General features: G+C 31.7%; 1 protein-coding gene across 1 annotated transcript in view; it reads left to right on the top strand.

Moving 5' to 3' along the window:
• Window positions 1-26,075, top strand: part of LOC128180333 (von Willebrand factor D and EGF domain-containing protein-like) — a 56,144-nt gene that overhangs the window by 5,757 nt on the left and 24,312 nt on the right. Inside the window, exons 2-3 of the mRNA XM_052848363.1 lie at window positions 15,110-15,319; window positions 17,414-17,578. Coding sequence (XP_052704323.1) covers window positions 15,110-15,319; window positions 17,414-17,578 — 375 coding nt within the window. The remainder of the gene's footprint in view (window positions 1-15,109; window positions 15,320-17,413; window positions 17,579-26,075) is intronic.

The raw sequence follows: 26,075 nt of genomic DNA, 5'->3' as shown, positions 1-26,075 counted from the left end.
TGCTGCTTATGTACCCTCACACGGTCGGCTAATTTGGTCCCTGTTTGGTCAATGTAATTTTCTCCGCATTTATCGCAGGTCTTGCAATACATGATGTTTTTGGATTTGCAGTTCATATTAAAGTTGACTTTGAAAACCGTAATTTTTTTTTTTGGAATGAAATTGTTTGTCGTGTTTGAATATAGGTGCGAGTCCCAAATCGAGAATCATCGCATTTAGAAACCTGGAATATTTCTTTCGTTGAAGTAAATTTGGCTCTTGTAAAAAGATTTATAAGGTTAGGGGGTTGTCTTCTGCTCTAGATAAGATTTTTCTCCTTTATGATATCCTTTAACGTTTTGGACTGAGGTAAAACCGGTAAACAATACTTCGTGGCATTGAAAATATCTATGATTTCTAGGATGGTGAAGTGCAACAAACGGGATCTCTGTTGAACTCTTTCCGGGTGTTTTCTTCCTGTTTGATTTTCGTAGTTCTGAAATTGGTATTTGATTTTCATTTCTTTTGGCTTCGGCCACAAGTCCTTGGAGTATTTTCGTCTATAAAGAAATGTTCTGAATACCTCCTTGGCTTCATCTCGCGTGGGGCAATATTTCGTCCCTTGGGGGCTAATATAAATAATGTTGCCCTCAACCCCAGTCAATATTTGTATAATATACCATTTTTGAATAAGTTTTCTCGTTATGTCACAAATGAGATAATTTTATTACTATGCCCCGAAAATTGCTGAATCACACCGGAAACAGTTATATTGCCCTCCCGGAAACAGTTATATTTCACAGGAAATAGTTATATTGCCCTCCCGAAACTGTAATATCACCATCGCGTGCAAGAATTCTGCATATTAATTACGTCGGGTTCGAAATTCAACGAGCCAGTTGCTAAGCAAACGTAAACAGATCCGCGAATTTTAAATATGTCAGGCCAACGTCTGCGGTTTGTTCATCTAAATTCAGATGAACTCGATAGTTTAATTGATGAAAACATTCGGCAAATACGACAAAAGTGATAAACTCAAGCGTTAGTGTTTTAAAAATATTTGCCTCTCCCTTGTGAATTAAATAAATATGTTCATAACCCGACTTTGATTTGTTTAAAAATGTTATATAACATATATTACATGTCTTCTCGGGCGACAATACCAGAATATTTGTCCCTCGGTGACAGGAAAGCCCTGGAGTGTTATGTCGCCCTCTGCCTTCGGCATCGGGCGACATAACACTCCAGGGCTTTCCTGCCACCTCGGGGCAAATATTCTGGTATGTCGCCCTCGATGCCATGTAATATATGTATATTATAAGCTACTATATGAAATGTACTCGAGCAAATTGTCGCAGCTGTTGATGTATTAAAATATCAAAAAGAAAACTAATTGTTTGGGAGAGCGTTGAAACTGACTGTTATTTTTATATGCAACTTACATGTAAAATAAAATTAAAACGGCATCCTTAGAGATTATATAGATTTGCCGTCCTGTTGAAAAGTTTTGATTTAACTCACATATTACATTCTCAATAAATGCTATAGAATCTATGCAATTCTCCCTTTGCAGATGTATGCTTGTGCTTTTGCAATTTGTACTGGTATGCTTTCATATAATTATGTAGTTTGCTACATTTAAAATCCGCTTAACTACTAAAGTCAGAATCACTGTTTAAACAAACTACTACATGGGCAATTCCCGGCGCATGTGCATATAATGCCAAGTTAAAAAGGATGTAACAGCAGGCACTAACAAGGAAAAATGGATCTCTTGCGTTATCTGTGTCTACTTTCTATCCCTGCAATTGTGCATGGTGCAGGTATGATTTAAGTGACTTGGTTTTTTTTTAGATTTGTTTTGTTTATGTACATCCATAGTTATCAACATCAATGAAATACATATGCAAAATAATTCCACTGGTTTAAAGTGTTCATTAAATAAAATAGAGAATTTGAGCTGGCAAGATTAAAGATTCTTAGAAAATGGTTTGTTATTCGCAATTTAAAAATATACTAAATAGTATTTTTTGATAGATTTGATAGTTATCAGCTTTTAATCTAAAATTACAGCAAATAATGTTATATTGTAAAAGTTAAAAACTTTCGTTTGTTGTTAACTTTAGATTGCATGTGTATAATCTTTTTCTTTTTTTTTGAAGGAGAGAACTTCTTATCTTTATCATCGATTTGTACTGAAATTTAACGATATCGTTGAATTATGTTTCCAAAGTCTAAACGTCAATTAAATTATAATGAAAATATTTATCAATCGACATAATATGTTTATCATTTTCTATTAAGCTATGTGGAACATTTGAATATATTTTGACTATAAAATGTAATAATTTGAAGGATTAGAGAAGACACGAGGATGATGCTTTAAATGATTCATCCACATTAGTGATATTAATATCAGATCAAATTACATTGATCAAAAGACCTAATTTGTGCTTTCATGTATATTTGTTTATCATATCTAGATATAAAAGGTGTAATCATACGAAAAAAATGGCGTGGCGGAAAGCTATTTCTATAGATATTTTTATCACAATGAAAATTGTCATTTGGTCAATGATGCATACAGTGTTCTTATGTAATCTCTCTAAGAGAAATTGGAGTGCATGTCTCTTTACTGCGTCTTAATATGTTCTTTACATTGTGCACCAGGTTGCTGGAATAAAGAAAATATTAAGACGCAGTAAAGAGACATGCACTCCAATTCCTCTTTGAGAGATTACATAAGCACATTGCATGCATCATTGACCAAATGACATTTTTCTTTTTGATTAATAGCCTAGTTACTACCAGGATATAGAATCATAGTGAAACATTGTGAAACAGTGTCGACTATTATCAAAAGCATTTACATAACCTTGGGATCCTAAATAGTGACAACACAAACACGTAATTTGATATGCAAACCTGAAACATTATCAAAACACAACCAGTATTTTCTATGTAAGCAATACCTTTTTTACGGTGGACCTTGGTTGTTAATATTAGAATCGTGGTCATTTTCCATTTTAGATCTTTTGCTAAACATCGACAGGGGTATTAGAAAGATAAATTGTTGAAAGATAAATTGTTGAAAATAGGGACTTTTCAATTTACCAACCACACTAATCAAAACTATTTAACAGTTTAAGGGGACATACTTTATATAAATACTTATTGAAATATTCCGTTGACTTTATGTATAAAAAGATCAGTTAGGTAAAAATTGCACTAATGTTTTGCATTTGGATAATAGTGGGACTACGTGTATACGGAAATCATTGTTTGTAATGATTAAAGTAGACCTTATTTTTCAAAACTCTTTTTAACCTTATTTCTTTATTCTAAGAAGCATAAAGAACTCCCAAAATAATTTAAGATTCAGTCCTAATTATTTCTTAATATTAGCTTTTTAAATACATGTACTCTTTTTTAATATGTTGTGTCTTCTAAATTTATTTGAACAGTTAATAAAATTAAACTAATGCGTGGATAAAGAAAAACTACACGTTAAATAGAGAATTTTAAAGTTTCTAAAAATAAAAACATTTTGTTCTTGAAATGACATTGAAGATGATATTGATATATATTTGAAAATTTCCATTAAAAAGCCTTATTCGATTTTTTATACAAAACTTACTTAGCATATTTTTTGTCAAGGATTTTTTGAAAAATCTTTCTGGATAATCTACAATGCTGTTGAATTTTAAATGCCTAATGGTTGAAAAGATCATGTACACAGTCATGAGATTTTCAAAATTTCTAAAAGTAAAAACATTTTGTTCTTGAAATGACATTGAAGATGATATTAATATATATTTGAAAATTTACATTAAGGGGGATGTCTACACCAAATAAGTGTAGGAGATTTTTGTTGCATGCATTTGTTACTAATAATAGGCAAAATATTCAACAATAATATACCTCAAAGTACAATACTCTATTTTTAAGAGAATTTTTAAAATCTTCTTCCAGATAACCCCTTATATGTCAAATTTTTAAACACTTCTGTTTTAAAACTCTTATGAAAGTGAAATGTTTTAAAGTTTGAAAATGAAAATCAAAATAATCATGATTGAAGTTTGTATGATTTTTTTTGGAATCCACATAAATATGAAACTAAAACATTTAAAAATTCTTTTAAGGCAAACTGCTGGATGAAATCCCACAAAAATCTAAAAATAGAAACAAAATCCGTTGGTTAATGAGATGAAAAAAAGAAATTGAATGAAATTGAATGAAATTGAAGTATTAAAAGAAATACTGCATTATTTCAAAAATCTTGGTTTGAAAGATCCTGTTTAAGAGTTGTCTTTCTTGATTTTATTTGGTCTCAAATATCTTTGGACCAATTTTCTAATTTAAAAAAAAATCACGAAGAAAAAATTTAAAAAGGTAAAAGTATATGCTAAAATATAGGAATAAGGTTAGTAGTGCTTATGATAATGTTTGAATCTGAAAAATTATATTTTTGATGAATGCATTATATTCATATTTAACTCTTTAAAACAAAATGTTAGTAGTTACATTGCCCTTTGCTTTTTTATATACAGTGCAAATTATAAACAACCATATGCATATTTATACATACATTAGATGTCCATAGTGATACACATGTATGTGTGGTAATTAAAAACATGATCTTTCTCAAGATTGTGTCGTTCCCTCATTTGACTTGCAAATCCGGCTTCCACTACTATTGCTAGCCTACCTAGCTATATCTATTTTAATTAAGATACATTAGTTACGTTTCAAACTTTCAATGCAAGTCTTATACTGCAAATGTTTTAAATTTGGGAAGTTGGAATCAATTAATACAAGAGATGGTACTACAGAACTTTAGTTTTATATTAATCATGCATATAGGGTTCAAGTGAAAATTATCTGCTCACCTTTATCGATAATCCGTCACATATTTATGATCGTCTGTTGCATATGACATGACAAATATGTATTGCCATTAGCAGGGAAACAGTATATTATTTCGATTTCACGTTTTCTCTACATAATAGCTGATAATCAATGTTAGTTGAAAGCTTTAATCACGAAGGGAATTGACAAATTTTCTAATCGTTTTGGTGATTTCATTCTTATCTCATCTCCCTCGTTAGAAGAGTTCAATTGAACGGTGTTTAGCTATTTTGTACGACGACATAATGCTATCAATCCGGAACAAAATGGCGTTTCAAACGGATGTCAGACATATTGTGACGATGTAGCCTTCCACCTTAAATAGCCTTATTCGATTTTTTATACAAAACTAACTTAGCATATTTTTTTTCAAGGATTTTTCGAAAAATCTTTCTGGATAATCTACAATGCTGTTGAATTTTAAATGCCTAATGGTTGAAAAGATCATGTATATATGTATATGATTTTCTGTATATAACATGCATTTTAAAAATATTTTTCTGCTTATTGAAACCAACAAATATTGTTGTTTCAATTTTTATGACTTTGATATAAATCCTAGTTTAGTTTCCTCTCCCAAGTCAACCTTAACCACCTCTAGGGTATAAGGTGTTTAATACAATATCATACTTATATTGTATATCTATGCAATTTTTGTCTTTACAATTCCTTATTGTTTCAAGACTCTTATTAAATTTTATTCTCTATCTTCAATCTTGATACTTTTTGATTACCACTTGCAGTCAAAAGTCAACAACTGAAATTCAAGTCGACGTACGTTACCTTACATTAATCAGCATACATTTAATAACTGTATCAGGGAATCATTAGAGAAGAGGGAACATTCCGGACTTCTTTTTAAACAAGATATATAGTTTATACATATCAAAATAACAAATTGGTGAAAAAGAACTTTCTATTTACTAACAACACCCTTATCATGCATAGTCTAATTAGTTTGCAATATTGCACCTGAGACGTTATATTATAATGTAAATATGGCTACTGATACATTTTGTTTTAATATGTTACTGGGACAAGAGTTCCTTTTTTTAAAATGTTGCACGATTAAGTCGCTGCGCATGAGAAAAACGGACCGAGTTTAAGTAATATGCCCAGGCGCCATTTTACTCACCTAAGAAACATCAGCCATAACTATAATCATATTAGTTTTATAAAAGTACAAATACTTCAGCCAGTGTTGTTTCAGTGGTTGTTAAACCAAATCTGTAAACTATATTCCTTTATTTAAACAATAAAATGCTTTTTTTGATAATTCATATGAAATAAGATGGTGGCGACATTGCAGAAAAAATACATAACCCGCGTTAGTTGGTTGTGTTATTTTTTTTTTTTTGCAATGTCGCCACATTTATATATTTATAACTTGCATGAATCACCAAAAACAGCGTTTTATTGTTTATATTAACAAATTAATATAATCATTGTAAAAAGTAAGTAAAATAACCAAAAAACGATAAACAGGTCGTGTAGAATTCATTCCTGTCAGTTTCTGTAACTGTTTTATAGAACTATGAATTAACTATAAGTTTCCGTAAAAAATAGAGGAATCATAATCGGTAGTTGTAAATATCTTACGTTTGATATCTCCTTCGGATCCCAGTCCAAAATTCAAAATTTAGAATTTACTAGGGGCGGCAATCGATTGCTGAATTGCTAATCGGTTTATCGCAATAAATTCCGATTAACCGGTTACTCGTATCAAAATACACAACGTTTCACATATTGTTCAATTTTTTTAATTAACCGTTATTAATGCAACAGAGATACGATATTCTGTAGCTATGTTAACATGTCATTAGAAATTATTTAAATTGATTTTCAAGAAAATTTAAACAAACAAAAAAACAAACAAAAAAACGAGCATATAAAGAGTCGCGAAAAAATTCCCATGCCCGTAAGTCATCAGAGGTAAATTAAAGTTTGCCTGTGACAAATTCTAGGTCGTCCGTTTAATATTAACATTCTTTATAATCGTATCATTATAGTAACATGTATGTGTCCAATATAGACACAATCAGTTGCTATAGGTAATACGTGTAAATTGATGTTTTATCTAATATGTTTCCATGATAAATTATTATTTACTTACTTGCATCTAAACCTGTTTACAGCAGAAAAAAAAATCAGGGTACAGGGTAATCAACTAAACGGACCAGATTGTCTGATAACATTTGCTTGTTAAGTGTTATCTATTTCAAATGCTAAAATAAAGGAAATTAAAAGTACATTTACACGTATATGGAAAGTCCAATGTCTTTTTTGAATTCAACATATAAGTACAACCGATAAAAGAAGTATTAATGTTCATATATATATGCGTGTGTACCTTCATTGAAGTTATTTCTACTACCTTTAGATATGTGCCAATTCTTTACTTTAATCCGACAATTCAGCAAAACCCAAAGATGTTAGTTGTCCTTTTTTACTTTTCAACCTGTAGAAGAGCGAACTCCCTTTTTACTGGCGGCTAATTTCATAATGCATCTTGTGTTGTTAATTGCACTCATCTTCCGTTAATGATGATTATTATTAACATAGTAAATAAAAATGAGTTTTAAATTAACACACGTACATGCTCTGTCATAGAATTAGCATCGTAAAGCAAAGCTATGGGTAGTGCATCAAGTGAACTCCTTCGGCGTATTCCTAGCGGCATATATATCATTTAAGTACACCACAGGCTATCTAGTAACCACAATATTTACAAAAGTCGCACATACATACTATTATTTGCCGACATATCAACTATTTTCGTCCACGATCGCGTCTCCTTGTATGGTTATCCCCAGTCGCACATTCCAGTGATTTAACTCACATCAAAACCAGTTTTAACGAATCTTGCTGCACAGTGAATAACATCACACGCCATCACATTTCCCTTTCGTTTTCAGTTCAGCCGGTTCAGATTTCAACCCTCTATTTGTGTTTAAACCATTAAATTCAGCTCCTCTCAGCTGCAGGCCTTTCGTTGCTGTTGTTGTTTTGTATTCATAGGCGCCGCTTCATTTACATTATTTACATTTTTTGATCAATGACACTTTACATTTTATGATTTGAAAATGTTTTATTAAATGATAAGAAATGAATTTATTAAAGCTGCTTGGTCCGAGTTTTTTGTTATTATAGTATCAAAATTGTTTCTATACAAACCATTTATCTTAGAAAGTTAGGGACTTTCTCCTATTTACACCAGCAGAATCAGTCTCTTTTCAAAGTTAGAAATATTCAAAGTAAATAAAATAATTTCCTTTTGGGGAAACGAAAAAACAAACCAAAATGCATCATGGGAATGTTTTGAAAAGGAAACCGTTTGGTTTCGTCCTCCGAATAATTAGCGTTATTCAACCCGCATGCTTTCCATCGATTGTAAAGAAAGCAAACTTCAGAAATATTAGCGAACGAAACGTACACATTTATTTGTAATTTGTCTGATCATATCGACCTTTATTTAAAGCGATGTCAAAGTCGTAATACAACCATACCCGTCTCGTCGTCAGGGATGAACTTTAACATGAGGCGAAATAACGCGGTACCCTTTAATGTCGTTTGTTTTGTTAGCTAATTTTGTACGTGTTTTTCTTCAATGAAATTTGGCTTAATTGACTTGGAAAACTACTGCAATGTCTATTATTATACATATACTTAGCATAACCATCGTTTAAAAGCGTGCATAAAATTTAATATAAAATCGGACAAAGCAGCTTTTATTTTTCTACTGATCGACGTATCAAAGAAAAAATTGACCAGAAAACTTTTTCATCAATTTTGCCCTTGATACGTCGATCAATTGAATAATTATTAAATTCATTTCTTAATTAGTGTACTTATGTTAGGATTTTCAATGTTGTGCAGAAATAAGTAGTTTTCGCAGAATACATTTAGAATTGTTTCATATTTTTTCTTTACTTTTTTCTTTCTATAGACATATGTTCTATGAATATTGTAAATGATTTGTACACGAGGGAACATCTTGTAAATTGCCAGAACTTCTATTCAAACCCTCTGTATATAAAAAAAAATCATTACAAATGTGTTACAAAGTAATATTGTTAAAGAATTTTATTCCTATCTACGATTGAAAAATAAATTTAATAGTAGTTGTACTTCAATGGTGTCTGTAAAATAATTCTTATAATGAAATACATCCCCAACTAATATTGAAATAATAGCTTCGATAGTAGTTGTATTTCAATTGTGGTTCCAAATGATTCTTCTATTGAAGTAGATCCATGACCGCTATTGAAATAATTCATTTTAATAGTGGTTTTATTTCAATAGTGGTTTCAAAGTGATTTTTCTAAAGAAATACATTCACAACCACTATTGAAAAAATTTTTTTCAATACTGATTTTATTTTAAAAGTAGTTGCAACACAAGTATTCTCAAAATCACATTATCTGTCGGTACAATTCGATTCCGAGGACGAATTATTATGTCAATTTTAGTCGGGGCTAGTCTCGTGGGAAGTTGTGCCCACGTCGCTTCCCTTCTTTGGTAAATAGGCATACAGAGGCACAAGGACATGTCATTAAACACTCAGATAATGCCAGAGAATTTGTTGGATTATAATAAATCTACAGTAGTTGGCCATAAATGACTGACGTTTACTTTGGTCTCATCATCAGCTGAAGTTTTTGGACCATCTATATCTAACAACAAAGTAAAAATGATGTAGCAAACATATATAATACTTTGTATTATATCCTTTGGAGTGAAATAATCATAAAATGTTCTTTGTTTAGCGATGTACAGGCTTTGTATTGAGTAAAAAGGGAGACTACTCGAAATGTAAACCACAACTCTTCCTAGGTCACGTAAATTTCGTGTTTCTTTTTTTTTTTTACCTTTATACTTGTGTAATCAATACTTTTGCACTGTGTTAATGATCTTAATGTCCGAACGTTATGTATGCCCAAAATTGTGTTGAAATTGTGTTCCTTTACGGTCTAATTGGACACAGAATTCGTGTTATCATTTATGAACACATTATCGGCGATTTGTTAAGTGACGAAGAACGACTGTTGAGAAGCGGTCTGATTACGGTTTTATTCAACACATTAGACTCTGATCTTGCAGTAAATCCAGTTTTTTATTCTTAAAAGCTTGGTTTTTTGTTATTTATTGGGACTCTGAAACGGCATTAGGTCATCTTGCGGTGCCCTTTTTCAACAACTTTCATTACGATTTTAGAATTACTCCGGTCTTTAGTATTTTAAAACTTTACCTCACAGTTTTTGCTGTATATTCCGATCATCCTTCCAGTTTAAGACATTTAAAATCCAACATCTGACATCCGTATGGCGACTTGTTTCTGCCTTCCCGTATTTTTTCTCCGGTTTGGTGCCATGTTGGTTTGCAGACGATAATTGTTTACCAAAGGGGAATAACGAAAAAAAATATCATCGGCGAAAGCAGTGAAAAACTCGGATAATCATCGGACGATTTTTTAATTCTGGTTATCCTAAAAATAGGGTTTTTTTTCTTTTTAAAACCTCCCTTACAGAAAAATCCTATGTTGCGGTGGCCATTTTGCGAACTCATTTATGGCACGCGACTGTAGTAGTTAATCTTCATCTAGTGATGTAACAGACTCTTCATCTGAATTATCATCGGATTAAAAAATCAAAAATATTTCACTAACCTTTAATCCCCCTCATGCAAACATACACACACTTGTACAATTAAATAAAACAAATAAAAAAAAATTAAAAACAAAAAACCAAGAAAAGACGAAAAGAGTAATACTCCCATGAGTATACTCGGTACTTTGATTTTCGACTTGAAAATGTTGTCACCTGATATGTAAAACAATATCAACCCAAATCTGATCAATGTATTGACAGGCACACCACTCTATTTTTACTAAGACCCGCCCATCATTTTTATCTTTATTTAAATACAACAAATGGCCACGAACCATGACGAATTCCCGTCGTGATGAGGTCTTAAAAACAACGATAATACAAATACCCTCATAGTTATAATGTGTTAGAACTACTGAAAACAATTCAAAATGCATCATATCGATATACTCTTGTTTGAAAACTATCAACATTTCTGAAGATTTGATTTAATTTGTCGTACAAAAAGGGGCTGCAGGCAATAGTTTCGGCACATGATCCTTTTACTATTTGCGCACGAATGGATTGCAACTTGCACTACTTTAGTTACAAATGCAATGACAAATGACAACATCAGTCAAATCTTTAATTAGACGTAGATTACTGAAAATGTTACACTTTAGCGTTTGCCTTGAAAGTAAAACATGTAAACAGTCACATACACAATGATTCAAATCATGTTTTTCTTTACATATGCGTAAGAATGTTAATCGAAAGTATAATTCGCCCACCAAAAATAAAGCTTATCCATGTCTTGCTATTTCTGAAATGAACAAAACGGTGCTTTATATCTTATATATTGTTTATTGGATGTACTGTGATGCATTTGTATTCCATTGACAGAGCTGACGAAAGATATATTACATGCCGATCATTACTTGAAAAGGAATACCTGTTTTGCTTTTATTCTAATTTTTAGATAGTATTATCCGATATGATAATTAATTTTGCACCAATTTATTATTTTTTACGAGTGGTCTGGGGGTGGGGGTTTTACAGAATTAACTAGTCTAAAATAAATATTGCTCATAAGGATTTAGATACAAATAAAAATTTATAAATAAATTGTGAATATCTAACTTAGAAGTAAAATGAATTTGACTTACATAACTTATATTTGATACCTAAACTTCAGTAAAAAATCCTTACAAACAAAAATACATAGCAGGTTCCAGTAAAAGTTTTACCAAACCTCTTTCTTTAATTTTACTAAAATATTAACAGCAGAAAGGAAAAACTACAAGAGTCCTGTGCAACAATATATTCAAGAAGCAGTGTAAATCATATATGGTTAATTAAAAATTCCAAGGAACTTTTAAAATATTTGATATCACACAATTTTACCAAACTGCAATAGCATCAAAACCTACGGCTTCTCTACACTTTGTACAACCATACCATACGGTGCATTAAAGTCCATGCTTTTTGACATTACTAATAACTGCTTTCAAAGAATAAATCTCGTAAATTTATTTACCTTGACAAAGCAGTAGACCATGTCTAAGTAGTGAGAACAGGAAAAATCTGGCTCTGAATAGGAGAGAACTTAATACAGAAGGTGTAACTTTATAACCGGGGGCTAGCGAAACTTTCGCGAATAAACGCGAAACTTCGCGATATAACGCGTTACTTTCGCAAATAAACGCGAAACTTAAATATAAATATTGCCATTTCATACAATGACCCCATATGAAGAACAATAACTGAAAACAAACATATCAATTTTAATTAAAACAAAATAATCTTATTATATAAAGATGTAAATGAATCAGATTAAAACCTTATACAAATTGATATAAATTCAAACGTAGGAAATCTTTGAAATCTTAGTACTGATTTTCAAAGGGCATAATGCATCGCGCTTCTCACATTCTAATGGGCGCTGTATTATAGAAAATAAGGCATCAACATATTATAATTATAACAATTTTAATTCAAATTAAAAGTATTATAAGTATCATTTTAGAATTGAAAGGATATCATTGTTCAAAACGTTATAATATACATTATATTGCCGCGACATAAATTAACATCTAGTTTAATATCAGAAAATTAAGTCAAGCCGTGAATTGAAATGCTTAAGATATTGTTCAAATCTATAGCTAGATGACGTAAATTCGTCCTCTAAATTAATTACATATCATATGTCATTTTAAATTCAGTACTAAGATTTTATAGGTTTCCGACGGTTAAATTTATATTTATTTTATAAGAAGAAGATAATCAATGTATGCCTGTTCTAACACAGGGTCGGCGAACAAATGAAAAATGATAAATGATGCTCTATCTTCTTATCTACTTGGAACATATAACATCTAAAAATGTTATAAAGTTTTATCAGATTTATAAATGTCTATATGTCAAAAAGATACTTCATAAATCAACGTAACACGGATATTATAATAATAATGAATAATAAGTATTTTATCATTTAAAACTTAAAATGTGTTTGTTTTCAATTGTTTGTCTTCATAAAGGTTCTTGCATGATATGGCAATATTTATAAAATGGTTTCGCGTTAATTCGCAAAAGTTACGCGTTATATCGCAAAAGTTACGCGTTTATTCGCGAAAGTTTCGCGTTATTTCGTTATATCGCGAAATTTACGCATTATATTGCTAAAACTTCGCGGTTTTTCGCGAAAATAACGCGTTTTATCGCGTAAGTTTCCCGTTAATTTGTGAAAATTACGCATCATATCGCGAAAGTTACCGTTTATTTCCGAAATTTACGCCTTTTATCGCGAAAGTTTCGCGTTTATTCGCGAAAAAATATTTTTTTTACCTACCAAAAAAGCTCAAGGCCTTCGTACTTTTATTACTTAATCTATTATTTTAAATTTAAAAAAAACGCACGTCTTGTTCCTGGCTTGTCTCAAGAGTTATAAATTCTACAACAAGATTTGCTGGAAATGGTTAGACAAGTATGGTGTACCGACGGGGCCACTTCGACCTTTGCACTTTCGCCTATAGGGCGAAGATGCGAGAGTGCGAAGTTGCGAAAGCAAAAGTGCGAAGATGCGACGGCGAAAGCGAAAGTGCGAAGATGCGACGGCGAAGCGCGAAGATGTAAAGGCGAAAGTGCGAAGTTGCGAAGACGAAGAAGCGGTACTTCTATCACTTCATCGTCTTCGCAACTTCGCACCCTCGCCTTCCCATCTTCGCACTTTTGGCTTCGCCTTTTCATAATTGTGGAGCTCTCACTCGTTTCAAGACAATTTTAGCAAGTACGGTGCCTGCATCGAATTCTATGTAAACGACCGAGACTTGCTGAATGCAATAAAAAAGGTCGAAGGCGAAAGTACGAAGTTGCGAAGGCGAGAGTGTAAAGTTGTGAAGACGAAGGATCGATAGTTGCTCTTTCGCCTTCGCATCTTCGCATTTTCGCCATCGCATCTTTGCGCTTCTCCGTCGCATTTTCGCACTTTCGCTCCTTCGCATTCGCACTTACGCCGTCGCAACTTCGCACACTCGCATCTTCGCTCAAAAGGTGGAAGTGCGAAGGTCGAAGTGGCCCCATCGGAACACCATAGACAAGCGCCAAAGTTTCATGTTTTCCTGTATTTTTTATACATAATTATAAAGTGATATTTTAATGTCTTTATTTCCTGTCAATTCTTAGCAAAACAATGCCATGTCTGCCTTTAATATTTAAATAGTCATACATGTTTTGTTCGGCTTCATGCATAGTTTACAATAGCGGAGCCTGATCCTGTCTTAACTAACATTGCAGTATTTACTTGATTAAAAGAATCACAATACTTTCACCAATTAAGTCTATTGATTATGTTGATCTAAATTTTAAAAACCCAATACTACTTAAAGTAATAATTTGGCTCTGGTGGGTCCTAGAATAATGACGAGGTCATAAAATACGATTTGTGTTTAGATCTATCATAAAGCCGTATGGGGTTTATTGGAATCTGATCACCCAGACCGTATTCAATCACTTCATGATACTATAAAAAATGATTTCTTATTCCTTAATTAAATTAAATAATTTAGTAAGGTTTGGGCAATGAATATACACAAATTGACAACTATTGTTGTCTTAAAACCTGTTGATTTTTAAATATTAAGGGTCAATATCTGTTGATCATGTATGTGCATCTTTGTAGCTTGGCATATGGCCAATCAATAGACCTGGATGGTCACGGCCATTCTCCCACTATCTTCATCTCCTTTAGCAGAAGAGCTCTGTATGAAATAAACTTTATATAAATTATAAAGCTAAATTTGTATGGAGGTTTCTTTACTATATAATTATCTTATAGCTCTCTAAAATTTAAGATAGATGTGATGGTTAATTTTATTGAACACCCGCCTCCTTAGGTGAAAATAATCCAATGGTAGTACAATTTAAGTTATAAAACCGGAAAAAGTGATTTTACCCTTGTTCCTGCTTTTTAATTTGTTTTCATTAACTTTTTACCCTCAAAGCATTGTTATTTAGCTCGAAAAATGCCATGGTTACATAGATTCACTGTACATTTGATTTTAACGTATCATTTAGCTTTGTTTTCAAACTGTATCAAGAATTGATACAACGATACAATGTATTGTATTTAATCAAAACAGATCCAGATGATCCCTGCAAAACGACATATATTCTCAAGGGTATGGACCAAAGATTTAAAGAAAATTATGTTAACGACCCATCTCTCTGGCTATGTGACCGGTACAGGCTTGGGAACGGACGCTGGGTCAGGGTAGAAGGACAGGACTTGTTACAGACAGAACCGAAAACAAATGAATGGTGTGGGACTCGCTATCCAATTTGGATGAGAGGTTGGTAAAGCTGGCTTTGATCAATATCAAATACAATCTACATGTACTTACATTGAATCAAAGTATTAAGCGTACTGAATGAGGGGCTAGTTTGATCTGTGTATATACCATTTTTTAACAAGAATGATTTATCTAATAAAAGCTAACATAATAATTGTTCTTTTGAATTAAGCAAGCATTTACTTTTGAATTTTGATCCAGAGTAGGACAATAAAACAACATTTATGACAACAGTTAATTGGATCAGTAGTTTGGAAAAATAATAATTTTGAGGAAATAGTAATAATGTAGCATACTACATCATACATAGAAAGCGTCCTCTGGTTCTGAATGCATTAGAGAATTAGGTATGTAATGAGACTATCGGTGATTTTGTGCTAAATATATGAATATATACTTGATAATACAAACTATATATACGTTCAAAAAAATCCAAAATATAACTTTTTAACTTAACAAATATGTGATCGCAAGTTGTAAACACCAACGTTGCCCTCTGACTTCTTTTTTTTTTTTTTTTTATAAAATCCAGTAAGATGTATATTGTGCGCATTCAAATGAATTTGATAACTTATTAATGGTTTATCTTATACTCTCGAGATCTTTTTGTTATTTTATTTTTTTTTTAAATTAAAAGCGATAGGATTGTATTCAAAATCTTACAAATTAAGAAACAACAAAGAAACAGACAGAGGGACATCAAAATGCATGATATCAAAACAATGCTCATTTTCATACATAATTGTTTCATCAATGGTGAATTCCATGTAGTAAACTCTTAGGATGCAGTATCCTCTAATATTATAAAGGTGCATTTATGGTCTGAATCCTGACCATTTGTGATATAATTATATCATTGATGTACTACCTAGTATTCAAAATTGTATCACTAATGATCAGAATTTGCATTACAAACTATTTGAAAACAAACTCAAAATAAGTACATCGTTTTCCATTAATGATATAATTTTATTGCATTTGTGGATAGACTTCAACTATTAATAATACAATTATGTATGAGGTTGTACTGTTTAAACAACTTTTGGAGAAGTCATGCAGTTTTGCATGCTTATTTGTTAATATGTATATTTCCCTTTTGGCTTATACTCAAGTTGATTTTATACGGTATATTTTTACTTAGGAGAGGATGATTTTAACATTTTGTATTTAATGAAGTAACAAATATTATCCTTTAAAGATTAGACGTAAACTTTCTCAACTATATCCGATACTTTCAAAAAGTTAAAAAAAAAAAAAGTCAAAGAGTTAAGTTTTTGATGTTATTGATGATTTTTTAATTTTCTTAATACTAATAAAATTAAATAAAAAATTTACATTCTTATAAAAAATTCAACTATTTTTTTTTAATCATTCTACTGGCCTTTTGTGACCTTTTGTCTTGAACATTCTGTTTATGTAGGTTTTTTAATTAAATACCTGTACTGGTATCAATTCTACAAAACACTATCCTAATAACATGGTATTGACACAGCATACTACATATAATATATATATTATAATATATAATATTGTAAAAAGCACCATATCATTAAAATGCATCATTTCATAAGAATCAAACCACAACAGTCAACTGCCTTGTTTATTTCATGAAACATATTTTATTAATATATCAACTGAATTTGGCTACAGGCAAATCTTAGTATAACTTCTCAGTGAAATTACAAAAAGAATTTATATAATATGAATTTATTTGTGTACGTGTACACTAATGTTGTTGAAAGTTTTGTATAAATAATACAAGTGAATATTCAAAAAAGTTTGACGTATATAGATTATATTCAAAAACTCTATGTAAAATTTTCTGCTTCCAAAATCAACCAAAGAGGAAAAATAAGTGATATATATGCGAGATGAGGAAAGATAAGTTCGACTATCGTCTATAACTTTGTTGATATGTCTTACAGCACTGAACTCTTCGAAATGAAATGAAAAATAATTCTCCTACGCTATAGATTTCCCAAAAAACAATTCATAAGAGGGATGTTAGATAATTTGTTCTAAAACCTGCACATTTATAATACAACAATGTTTCACAAAAATTCTCTTGTTCCTTTATATCATTACATTTTAAAGGGCCTCCTCCTGAGACCGATGGTGAGGAACTTGTGAAGGACGCATGCGTCATGGGACTGAAGGGACCGTGCACCCAAACACTGCCGATCAAGATCAAGAAGTGTGCTGGTTACAACGTATATTACTTGACTCCCCCAACAAGCTGCTACACGGCGTACTGTTTCCGTAAGTTCAATTTACTGTGATAGTTATTGACAATACAATAATCTTGCCTCATTAACATCTTTTACAAATATACTAATGAGTTTACACGGGAATAAACTATGCCATTCGATCAATTGAATGGTCACTGCAAGGTCTGGAAAGACGACCGAATGACTGAGCTGTCTTTAGTGAATTTCACCTGACTCATAGCTCATCAATTACATCATGTTTTGATTCGTTCATTTTCTGATTAATGTTATGACTGTAATCGGAAAAAATAGCTTTTTCATGCTTATCGTCACAACATCTTTTCAGACTTACTAAATGTGGATGAATACGCTGGCTTTGCTGTCTCCTTTTCCAAACTAGCTGACACATGAAGTTTGATGATCAAATTTATTCAAAAACATGTGTAAGTTAGCAGTTTTTGATAAGGAGACAGTTAAGTGAAAAGATTGTGGGCAGAGTAGAAAACAGTACTTGACTGCACAGAGCTGAGGTAAGGCGGCGAGTGAACCAAAAATCCCGTGCAACATACAGGTTTGGAAATAGAAAGTTATTAACAAAAGAAAAAACTAAGCCTTACCGGATAAAAAATATTTGGCTACAAGACGGCACAGTCCTCGCCTGATATTGACAATATCACCCACTATTATACTTTAAAGTACCCTAACATTTGGCAAATTCACTTACAGGTAATAAATTGACACAGTCCATTTTCAGCCAATTATAAATAAGAGTCACTAAACGATCACTGTTCACGAATTACGATAAGTTCAGTAACTGGTCGCACATAGTTTTTAGGTTCACCATTCACGATTGCACGAAATGTAAATTTACGCACAAGTTCATCGTCACTTGGTAAAACCTTAGTCAATGGTATACTCAAAGGCCAAGAATTGCGGGAAAGTTCAAGTCGGCATACTGGATGCGATACTTCTTGATTATGGATCTAGGAGTTTAACTCATGCGGTTCTCAGTACGTTATTGTCGAAAGCTTCTATCATTTTCAACTTAAGACCTCTATGCCAGTGTCTACAGATCCTGAAAATCACCTTATGTTATCCCTTTCAACTGTACTTACCCAGAAATTAGCATTAAGGATTCGACATTCGCTGATTATGGAAACAAAAACGACCTACTACAGACGCAGTGGAGGAGAGTTCAACATCTTACATCTATTTTCTTCTTCGTGTCGGGCAATATTTCGTCCCTCGGGGGCTAATATAATCAATATTGCCCTCAACCCCAGTCAATATTTGTATAATATATATGTAGTTCCTCCACGGGCCGTGCCGTGTGGAAGAGTTTATATAATATGTGCCTTTATATATATATATAGAGAGAGAGAGAGAGAGAGAGAGAGAGAGAGAGAGAGAGAGAGAGAGAGAGAGAGAGAGAGAGGGGGGGATATCTATATTGTGTGATTTTATATTTGCTTTATCCAAAGAGTTGAAATGGTGTATATATTTGCGAGGCTTGCCGAGCGAATATAACCATTTCAACGAGTTGGATAAAGCAAATATAAAATCACACAATTATAGATGTTCTATTTTATCTCAACAATTTGATTTATATTATGAAGCTTTTGAGACAGTTCCTTATATATGATCCGAATTTATTTTTTATTCAAAGATTAAAAACGATGATGCAACGTTGTGTTAAGCGGTTATTGTGACCTTGCGCAATACAATTTAGTACGTCATTTCTGAGATAAATCTAATTGTTTTAATGTAAAGTTTCACTGAAATAAACTTAGAAATAAATTTTTTTAGCTCTGAATAATTTTTCTTAGAGCTTATTCATTTTACTAAATGGAAATACTGATCAGATGACTTGAATAACCAAGTTTGTTGACATACACGAAGTTGCGAATGCTCGTTAGTTTGAATTGACTTGAACGAGGAACAGTTGTTGATGTTTTATAACACAAACACCAGCCTAATGATTCAAGATTGAAAATAGTGAATAAGGATGCTTACTGGTAGTGAAATCAATGTCTTATAAACATTATTTCGGTAAGTTCTTGTATATAAACACAACCAGTACGCTCTGTTTTTATTGCGTCGTCAGGATGAACTCCTCGATAGTTAACGTAATTTCTAGTTTTATTAACTACACAAAACTAATTGAAAGTTTAAAAGGGGCTAAACTTATCAAAAATCTTGACAAACAAAATAAGGTCTTTTGGATACGGTAATGTATAACTTTGCAAAAAATTTACGGCGAGGGGAGAGATGGCTAAGCCCCCACCCCCACCCCCACCCCCCAATAGTCCGGGTTCCGACGCCTATGCTACGCAGTTTTGTATTTTCCTTCATATTTGTTATTTAAGTCTTTGACAAAAACGAGTTAATATCAATTTTTGTAGTAGATATAGTTATGTTGAAAGTACTAGCAAATCTTCGAAAATAAGTCACTGAGGCGTTGAAGCTGTGTCAAAATAGTTCAGACCGGAAGTAGTTGATAAAGCATCCCGCGTTTGATATAGCAAATGTTTATCACACGGGTAATATACACAACACGTAATATATATATATATATATATATATATATATATATATATATATATATATATATATATATATATATATATATATATATAAAATAACAGAAAGCCGATTCAAAACTCTACCGGTTTCATTATAATCTTCAGGAGTTTTGAACAATCACCATAGATACATAAGTACATACATTTCAAATGATCATTGTGACGTCATATAACATAAAGTATATGTTGCGCTTTTCAGAGTTCATTATGACGTCATAGTATAAGCGTTTTGTAATAGTACGGGAAAAACATATAATATATTCAAATATTCTATAATTGTACAAGAAAAACATAAAATATATTCAAACATTCATAATTATAATGCATTCAGTTTTGGTTTATATAATGAAATGAAATGTTTTTCTTTTGTTTCACGCTCTTTTTCGGTTGTTATTTTATAAAATTTATAGATAGGACACACTGTAAAGTTCGGAAAAATGTTCTTGGCACAGTTTCTGAGATGTCCGCTAACAGCCGTGCACTGGTATTTTGTTTCACGAATTTGTTGTCGGTGGACGGTCATTCGATGTCTGAGGGTATCCCCGGTTTGACCAATATAGTTTTCTCCACACCCTGCACATGTTATGACGTAGATTAGATTAGAACTTTCACATGTAATAGAGGAATGTATATTAAAATTTCTGCCGTTTTTGAACTCGAACTGGTGGCCTTCTTGTAGGTAAGGGCAGGTGGCACATCTTGGCTTCTGGCATTTACGGACATCTGGTGTTTCTTCGATATTTTCAAATTTGGCACGGGTTAAAATCTTTTTCAGAGACGGACTTTGTCGTTTACTTTTAATGATCTGAAATTTGTTTAAGACTTCTTTCATTTTTTTATCACGTTCTAAAAGTTGAAGGTTGCTTTTTATAATTTGGTAAAACTCTTGATTTTTCGGGTTGTGTGTTGAGACGTATGGGATAACACATTTCTCTGATTTATCTTTTATCTGTAGTAGCTCATTTCTATCATGGCATGTGGCTTTTTTGATTCCATGTTCCACTAGTGATTTGGGGTAGTTCCTTTGTTGTAGCAGGTAGCGTAGTTCACTTAGTCTGGAATTTAGAAGATTTTTGTCCGATATTATAGTACAAAGGCGCCTGGCTAAATTATAAGGTATGTTGTTCTTAATGTGTTTTGTTTATGATTCGTGCCATCCAAAACACATTAAGAACAACATACCCTATAATTTAGCCAGGCGCCTTTGTACTATAATATCGGACAAAAATCTTCTAAATTCCAGACTAAGTGAACTACGCTACCTGCTACAACAAAGGAACTACCCCAAATCACTAGTGGAACATGGAATCAAAAAAGCCACATGCCATGATAGAAATGAGCTACTACAGATAAAAGATAAATCAGAGAAATGTGTTATTCCATACGTCTCAACACACAACCCGAAAAATCAAGAGTTTTACCAAATTATAAAAAGCAACCTTCAACTTTTAGTACGTGATAAAACAAGAGGCCCATGGGGCCACATCGCTCACCTGAGCAACAATGGGCGTTCAAAAGATATTGTGCCATATGGTCCCTCTGTAGAATAACAAAAAATAAATATTGTCAAGTATTCGAATTTTACACTTATTTTTGCATACACGTAATCTTTGACATTGTACCTTCATGAGATACTGTTTTTTACCAGAATAAGAAAATCCTACGCAAGATATAAAACTAAACATTAAGTAGGTGTACACTGTTACATTGTAACTTCCAATTCCCTATATATATTCGTTCTGCCCCCCCCCCCCCTTTGTAAAGCGATCAAAATATATGAAAGCATATAGGTACATTTTTTTCATCAACTACTTACTAGTTATCGTATTTTTAAAAAATATATAATAGTTATTGTATTTTATTTAAAAAATACTGCATGTATAGATGTGAAGAAGAAAATTATACCTCAATGTGCTCAATTCCTCAAATTTAAAACATTCAAAAATTTAATTTTGTCTTCTCCATTATAATTTAATGACTGTGTAATGAAGTTCTTTTTGGATTTTGTGGAGGTGATAGCGAAAACGACAAACAGTAAAATAAATTACCTCGCGTACAAACCAAGATAATTTTCCGCTGTGATATTTTCTTAGGAATAGCGATAATTACTTTATCCCCGCAACAAAAATGTGTCATAACTATGGAAACTGTTTTAAAAATGTCGTTTTTATTTACTCGTGTTTCAAAAACTATCAAAATTGATGTAAATTTCACATTATTTATTGTATAAAGAGGGGGCCCCAGAGAGTAGGTATATACAGAATATCATTCTTTTATTTTGTTTTTACAAGTATTTAACATACTCTAATTCATATAGAATTTCTAATGTTCAACCAAAATTTCAGCGTCAATCGTAGAATTATAAGCAAGATACAGAGCTCACAGTTCGCCTAGGTTTGAGTCATATTTTGTTCACATGAGTTTATTACATTCAGCTAAAGATTTTTAACTTGTTATTTCCTATTCAGCATTTAAAATGGGAAAAAAGAATGGTCTAAGATTTTCAATTCTTTTATTCACTCGAAGACCAGTTTACTGGTATTTGAGGTTCAAAATCAGTTTATACAAATGTACATAAACACAGTCCAGGATCACATGTACAGTAGGAGTAATAATGACGAAAAAAGGTTAAGTTTACAATACAATTAGTTGTTCAAGTTGGTTTCTGGAAGAACAGACTATGAAAATTTTCTTAATAAATATTGACAATTTTTTTACTTTTTTAATCTGTAGTTTTTAAGATCTGTGTACAAACATATAATTGTGAGCAAATCTCTGTATCTTGCTTATAATTCGAAGCTTAACACTCAAATATGGTTAGTAAATTGAAATTGTAAACAATTAAACACAAGAAACATGCACTATAACAAATAAAGAACACAATTTATTTTTTCGAAATGAATCATATATATACAAGTATATACCTACATATTTCCGTCAGCGATATCAAATTCTATTTAAACTGAATAAACTCGAGAAAATGCCGAGCATCTCAACAAAACCTATTGCATTAATCTACCAAAAGATACTGCCGAATTACCGATAGAATGAATTATATTTCAGTACTTTTTTTATACATCAGATTTTGCTTAATGTGCGCAGGTAAACAGTTAACTGTTTGATTTACCGAAGTCTCTGTTTGATTTGATACGTAAAAATCACGAAATACAGACGATAGTTCCCAGGTTACAAAGCAGAAATAATGAAAACGAAACGAAAATCAGAACAAGCTAGCATGCACCAACGTCATGTGTGAAAACTGTCAACGCCTTGAAATATTTAGCCTCAATTTACTTCACAAAATCGGCACCAATATATTTTGCATGTTTCAAAAATTTCCCTTCATACGCAAACTGTTGCACAACATGCAAATTTATCATAGTCAAATCGACCCTTTTTCGTATAATGCCATGGCTGCTTTAAACAAAGAACCTCGTTTTAGAAGTATGGAATACGAGTCTTGGTAAAATGGGTATGCAAACCCGGGCCGTGGCAAAATAAAAGCCGGGGCAGATCGACAATCGTCAATTCCAAATACGCATTATTTTGCACAATATTTACAGCGAATACAAATATACTGGTCCATCAAATATCCTGAAATTTTAATGAGATTGGCAGATCAATAACTGCCAATCTTTTGTTTTGCCCAGACCAAGTCTTGCCTACCCATTTTACCGGATGCCGAACGCGAAGCTGAAACACGCCTTTCCTTTATTATTATTTTCGTAATAACTCAGATTTGAAACAGAATTAGCACTTAATTTTTGCAATTTATATTTTCCTTCCCATAAGGATAATTTATGCTAAACTACGTTGAATTTGCCTCGGTAGTTCTTGAGAAGAAGATTTTAAAAAATGCACCCCCCTTTTTCTACAGTTTCAAGGTTTTCTCCGCTTTGAATAAAGATCGGACTTTTATTTTTGCAATTTATATTTGCCCTCCCATAAGGATGCTTTGTGCCAAATTTGGTTGAAATTGGATCAGCGGTTTTAGAGAAGAAGTTCAAAATGTAAAAAGTTTACAGACGGACGGACGGACAGACAGACGGACAGACGGACGACGGACAAAATGTGATCAGAATAGCTCACTTGAGCTTTCAGCTCAGGTTAGCTAAAAATGAAAGAAGTCTTAAACAAATTTCAGATCATTAAAAGTAAACGACAAAGTCCGTCTCTAAAAAAGATTTTAACCCGTGCCAAATTTGAAAATATCGAAGAAACACCAGATGTCCGTAAATGCCAGAAGCCAAGATGTGCCATCTGCCCTTACCTACAAGAAGGCCACCAGTTCGAGTTCAAAAACGGCAGAAATTTTAATATACATTCCTCTATTACATGTGAAAGTTCTAATCTAATCTACGTCATAACATGTGCAGGATGTGGAGAAAACTATATTGGTCAAACCGGGGATACCCTCAGACATCGAATGACCGTCCACCGACAACAAATTCGTGAAACAAAATACCAGTGCACGGCTGTTAGCGGACATCTCAGAAACTGTGCCAAGAACATTTTTCCGAACTTTACAGTGTGTCCTATCTATAAATTTTATAAAATAACAACCGAAAAAGAGCGTGAAACAAAAGAAAAACATTTCATTTCATTATATAAACCAAAACTGAATGCATTATAATTATGAATGTTTGAATATATTTTATGTTTTTCTTGTACAATTATAGAATATTTGAATATATTATATGTTTTTCCCGTACTATTACAAAACGCTTATACTATGACGTCTTAATGAACTCTGAAAAGCGCAACATATACTTTATGTTATATGACGTCACAATGATCATTTGAAATGTATGTACTTATGTATCTATGGTGATTGTTCAAAACTCCTGAAGATTATAATGAAACCGGTAGAGTTTTGAATCGGCTTTCTGTTATTTTTTATTATTTAATACTTGTGTGGATTAACTTTACTCATTTTGGATTATATATATATATATATATATATATATATATATATATATATATATATATATATATATATATATATATATATATATATATAATTATATATTTATATATATATATATATATATATATATATATATATATATATATATATATATATATATATATATATATAAGGCTTGGGGTAATGCTAAATGTAATGGTATTGCATTGCAATGCATTACATATTTTCAAAAAGTGCTAGTAATGTGTAATGCCACAATTTTAGAATTACAAGTAATGGTAATGTAATGCATTACTTTCCAAAATCTAGTGTAATGCTGGCATTACAAAGCATTACTATGCTTTTCTATGCATGTTCATTTTAAAATTGTGATGAATTGAATAACTGAAATTGTATTTGATTAAAAATCGTTTTGAAGAAGAAAAATAATTCTTGAGATAAAAATATTTTAGTTCTAAGATTAAGCATGTTACAAAAAAATTAAAAAATCCATTCTTAAATTGTCAATATAACTGGCTATATCAACACAATTTCATAACATTTTAAGAGTGTTGTTATAAAGAATTTTAAATCATTTGAAAAATGTACTCCAATTAGTTGAACATTCAATGAATTATGTACTGTGAAGAATGTGTCAACAACACACAGTGCCCCCAAGATAATCTAAGTATCAAAACAATCTATTGTTTTAAGAGGTGCTAAACACCCCAGTCACCACCCTTTTGGCCTTTTTTAGCCTGGGGAATTGTGTTGTTGACACTTTCTTTAAAGTAAAGAATTAATTATATGCACAACTAATTGGAGTAAATTTTTCAAATGAAATTAAATTCTTATTATAACACTCTTCAAATATTATGAAATTGAGTTGTTATAGCAAGTTATAATGACAATTTTAGAATGGATTTTTTATTTTTTTTTTAATCATACAACTAAATATTTTTATCTCAAGAATTATTATTTTTCTTTAAAACAATTTTAATCAAATACAATTTCAGTTATTCAATTCATCACAATTTTATGAAAATAAACATGCATAAAAA

Source organism: Crassostrea angulata, chromosome 4 (assembly GCF_025612915.1).
Source record: "Crassostrea angulata isolate pt1a10 chromosome 4, ASM2561291v2, whole genome shotgun sequence".
In the NCBI taxonomy this organism is placed as follows: Eukaryota; Metazoa; Mollusca; class Bivalvia; order Ostreida; family Ostreidae; genus Magallana; species Magallana angulata.
Note: the sequence above shows the minus strand (reverse complement) of the source record. Positions and strands in the feature narration are given on the sequence as shown.